Source organism: Pinus tabuliformis, chromosome 3_1, assembly GCF_031772625.1.
Source record: "Pinus tabuliformis cultivar Carrire ecotype Pingquan chromosome 3_1, CPIR1, whole genome shotgun sequence".
Lineage (NCBI taxonomy): Eukaryota > Viridiplantae > Streptophyta > Pinopsida > Pinales > Pinaceae > Pinus > Pinus tabuliformis.
The window spans coordinates 630,064,193-630,069,394 of NC_142301.1; the positions used below are offsets into that span (position 1 = coordinate 630,064,193).

At 28.2% G+C, this 5,202-nt stretch overlaps 1 protein-coding gene across 1 annotated transcript; it reads left to right on the forward strand.

Annotated features, from left to right (window-relative positions):
• Window positions 1–1,102: 1,102 nt before the first annotated feature.
• LOC149188631 (agglutinin alpha chain-like) lies at window positions 1,103–2,916 on the forward strand. The gene is made up of 3 exons (XM_089413065.1): window positions 1,103–1,182; window positions 1,704–1,939; window positions 2,543–2,916. Exons 2-3 carry the CDS (start codon window positions 1,721–1,723, stop codon window positions 2,792–2,794), a joined length of 471 nt encoding a protein of 156 aa, XP_089269191.1. The 5' UTR covers window positions 1,103–1,182; window positions 1,704–1,720; the 3' UTR covers window positions 2,795–2,916.
• Window positions 2,917–5,202: the final 2,286 nt, after the last annotated feature.

The window sequence follows — 5,202 nt, forward strand, 5'->3', positions numbered from 1 at the left end:
TCTCCAAAAAGTCTTGGACAATCATTCCAAGGTATTTGAGACTCCCAAAGGCCTCCCACCTATTCGTGATCATGATCATGCTATTAATTTGATTCCAGGAAGTGTTCCTACAAACATCAGGCCTTACGGATATCCCTATGTCCAAAAGAGTGAAATTGAACGTATGGTTGCAAAAATGCTAGAGGCTGGTATAATTCAACCTAGTCAAAGTTCTTTCTTTGCTCCAGTAGTATTGGTTCATAAGAATGATGGATCATGGCACATGTGTCCAGATTATAGGGAGCTCAACAAGCTCACTACTAAAGATAGATTTCCCATTCCAGTCATTGATGAATTATTGGATGAATTGCATGGATCAATTTACTTCACCAAGTTGGATCTTTGTTTAGGATATCATCAAATCAAAATGAAGACTGAAGACATTCCAAAAACAACATTTAGAACTCATGAGGGTCATTATGAATTTTTGGTCATGCCTTTTGGCCTTACTAATGCACCTTCTACATTTCAAGGTTTGATGAATTCCATTTTCAAACCCTTCCTTAGAAAATTTGTGTTAGTATTTTTTGATGATATACTAATCTACAACAAGTCTTGGAAGGACCATGTCCAACATGTTGACATGTGCATAACTGTGCTGAGGATCAAACCCAACACCAAAGGGAAAGGAATTGATAAAGAAAATGGAATCATTGAATGCATTCGCAACCAAAGGAAAAGGAATCATGTCTATCCGATCCCAGAATATTCTGGGAATCTGCAATCAACTTAAAGATAACCGTACATAACTGTACTGAAGATCAAACCCAACACCAAAGAGAAAGGAATCGATAAAAAAATGGAATCATTGAATGCATTCACAACCAAAGGAAAAGGAATCATGGACACGCGGATAGATGGAATTCCAATCAAAACCAGTACCAAAGAAAAAGAATCACGAGCATGTGTATAGGCGCAATTACAATAAAAATAAATAAAAAGGAAAAGGAATAGGAATCATCTTTTAAGATGAAAGAGAATAAACACGTTGGAGCATGTTCGCATGATATCTTTCGGCTTATAAATAAGAAACCGTAAATGAATATCAAATGCATTGCTTCGAGTCTTTCTGTGAAGAGACCAGCAGAGAAGAAACGGGTAATTAGTTCTTTATATCCAGCCAACTTATTGAGTTTGCCAGAGGTAAGCGTTGTGTTGTCATTAACGGACTCCTTCGATGTCATTAATGTTATTTTACTATTATTAGTATGTCATGATGTATGTTTGGGTTTTTGATGTATATATATTAATATAGATCTATTTTAAATATGGATTTAACATGAATGGATAAGAATTTAATTTTTTTACTGTAAATTTGTAAGTATTTTGTCTCGTTATTTTTTTTGGTTAATATGAAAAAAAATCTACTTTGACGAAGATCTTTACATATGATACTGAACTATAGGATGAACATCTTACCTCAATAAACATCACTTAATATTATACTGGTCTTCACATTATTGTATTTTTATTTTGAATAAATATTAAACTAAAATAATTCATAAAAAAAAATTGATTATTGATTATTAAATTGGTATGTACCTGCTACTCTAGGTTGGTCAGTTTGAACCAGTATTTTTAATTTTGAATAAATGTTGAACGAAAATAATTCATAAGAAATTGATTATTGAAGTGGTATGTGCCTGCTACTCTACGTTGGTCAGTTTGAACCATCATAGCTATGCAGAAGAACTACTATGTCACTCGACATTACGGGAATAGTAAGAGCGGAAAAAAGTGGGACGATGGAACTTTTTCAGGTATCAGAAGGATTACTATGACCACAACTAGTGACACATTAACCTCGCTGAAAGTGACATATGCTTTGGAAGGCCATGATCCGAGTATTCGAGAATTCGGCGGTCTTACACACGGAGGACCGGGTGACGAGTCAAAGGAAGTAAGTTTCAATACTAAGTATATTTTTAGTTTTTAGTATTATAATTGTAGATTTTGAGAATATTTTGAAATTTTATAGTTATTAGAAATAGATTATTAATATGTATTTTAATTATTATGATGAAATATTTTGAAATATTATCACTATAAAAAAATACGTATTTTCTATTATTATAATGATAAATTTTAGGAATATTTTAAAATCTGATATCTCTAACAAAAATAATCAAATAATTAACTATTTCTTAAATATCAAATTTCAAAATATTTTTAAAATCTACATAAATATAACTGTCCAAAAACCTATGCCAGTGATGAGTCAAACCGACATTCGCGGATAGCAGCCAGAGATGGCTGTCCTCATTGTTGGTTTGACACCTGAGTTTGATAGGTTTTGCCACCTTCGCAAAAGAAAAAAAAAAAAAAAGAAAAAAAAACAAAACAAAAAAACAAAACAAAAAAAACAAAACAAAAAAACTATGCCTAATACGAAACTTTGGTTTTCTCTGACCTCGCTGAATGTGGTTGCAGTTTATTCTGGATTTTCCACGTGAATACCTCATTAAAATAAGTGGTTCTCTGACCTCGCTGAATGTGGTTGCAGTTTATTCTGGATTTTCCACGTGAATACCTCATTAAAATAAGTGGCTATGTGGATCGGGCCGGCGGTGAGCGGGCCAACATATTTGTGATTAAGTCTTTGACTTTTGAGACCAATAAAAGGAAACTCGGACCATGCGGGCCAGAGGAAGGAACTCCTTTCGAGACTGATGCGGACGGTGTGATTGTGGGGTTGTTTGGAACTGCGACAAACAGTGTGCTCAACTCTGTTGGCGCCTATATGCTGCTGGACTGAAGTCCACAATTAAAAGAAACTGTTTAATGGTCAAGACTTATAAGTCTAAGGCTAGGTCCTAAGTAATAAAAATGCTCTATTGCGTTTTATGCTTTATTGAACTTAACTAAATGTTGATGTAATTTATATGATTAACCTTGCACTTTTAGGTACTATATAAGAAAATACTTTATTTACTTTTTACACTTTTAGGTATTAGATAATAAAATACTTCAATTACCTTTTATATTTATTAATTTTAAGTAGATATTAAAGGTTGAGTTAGGTCTTATATTTTAAATTTATCATTAAAAATAAATAATTTAATATTTTTTAAATTAAAGGTTTATAAGTTTACATATATAGAATAGATAATGATGAGGTATTTTGTTAAAGACATTTAGTGATGTGAAAATTTGCCTATTCTAAATTTTATTAGTAAAAATTCAACCATATTAAAATTTAGTATAACCCAAATTAAATAAAATCTCTAAATAATTTTAATATCTTAAATAAATTACAATTTCTCATACTAAAAATTAAACAACTTAACAACAAATACATTAAAAAAATCACAAAAATTACTTTTAAAATAAATAAATTATATCCTTATATTTATAAAATTAATTTCAATATTAATATTATTTATATCCATCGATGTTGTTTATATTTATATTTAATGTTATTTATATAATACGTAAATATGACGATTTACGTAAGGAAACAGGTTAATGGCCCAAGACCCAGAGGCATCTGGCAAGAGTGAAAGCCTGCTCCCTTACGGACCACCAGCGGGTTATTAAAGGTGGCGTGGTTTTCCTTGATAACAGTGATGAGTCAAACCGACATTCGCGGATAGCAGCCAGAGATGGCTGTTCTCACTGTTGGTTTGACACCTGAGTTTGATAGGTTTTGCCACCTTCAGAAAAAAAAAAAATCAAAAAAAAAAATATGACGATTTACGCTTTTGAAAAGTTAGAACAATGGAAGATTATATTAAAAGATTAAAATATTATGTGAATTTTTAAAAGGATGATATACAATCTTTTGTAATTTCTATTTTGGTTTTTTAATAAATATATGTAATAGAAAGTAGAAGAGAAAAGAACTCATTGAGGAAAAATGACGCGATTGGAAAGTAAAAGTTTTTTTTGGCGCACATTATTAATGGCGTGGATGAATTTTATTGGATGATTTATTTTATTGAGGTTTTATGTTTTTTAATGGGTTATATTGTTAGTATGAATTTTGTTGGATGATTGATTTTATTGAGGTTTTTATGTTTTTTTATTGGTTATATTGAAGGTATAATATTTAATGATTTCAAAGAATTTTATGTTAATTATAATGTATTTAAATGTCTATTTGTTATTATGGAAATGAAATAAATTAGTTATGTGAGATTAATTCAATTTATTTTACTTGTGAAAATGTTATTTAAATTTGTTAATTTTAATTTTTTTTTTTTTTTTGAGTTTATGTGATTGTTTTATTTTAAATGAAATGAAATTTCTATTTTATTTTGTTGGGTGGAGATTAAGAGAATGGAATTTGAAAATAACTTATTTTATAATATCCTATAGAATGCATTATTTTATTAAATTTAAAATGGATGTAAAATTTAAAGTTTTAGGGGATTGAATTTTTTCAATATAGAAGATTAAAAAATTGTTTACTTTATTACTTTTAATGTATATATTCACCAATTTTTATAATATTATAATTACTAGTTATATAAAATCATAAAAGCAAAATATGAAGCAAATTTTCAGTAAAAATCATATTTCTTATATTATTATTACATATAGTTTGATTGATATTTTAATTTAAGTATTATTTGAAATGAAGTTAACCATTGACTCAATGTTGATGCTTAATGAATTATTAAATAATGGTGGTACTGTGTATACTAAAAAAATTATTAAACACATACATACAAATTGTTAATATGAACATATTTAATGATTTCACGGAATTTCATGTCAATTATAATTTATTTAAATGTCTCTTTGTTACTTGAAAATAAAATAAACTAGTTATATGAGATCAGTTTATTTAACTTTATAAAAATACCATTCAAATATGTTATTTTTTTGGTCAAATATGTGTTTTTTCAATTTTAGTACTTTTGAGTTTATGTGATTGCATTGTATTTAATTAAATTAAATTTCCATTTTAAGAGAATAAGAGTATATACCATGAAAAGATCATTATTTTATAATCTTATATTTATACATATTGAATGCATCATTTCAATAAATTTAGAATGGAGGTAGGATTTAAAGTTGAGTGGATTGAACTTTTTCAATATGGAAGATTAAAAAATTGTTCAGTGTGTTATTTTTAATATTATAACTCACCATTTTTATAATATTATAATTATTAGTTATATAAAATTATAATGTTATATATTCGCCATTTTTTATAAT

Bases quoted from the DNA above. Each gene is read 5' to 3' on its own strand.
- LOC149188631 (XM_089413065.1), top strand. From the start codon at position 1,721: ATGCAGAAGAACTACTATGTCACTCGACATTACGGGAATAGTAAGAGC. The intron at 1,940-2,542 runs GTAAGTTTCAAT...ATGTGGTTGCAG, and splicing joins CGGGTGACGAGTCAAAGGAA to TTTATTCTGGATTTTCCACG.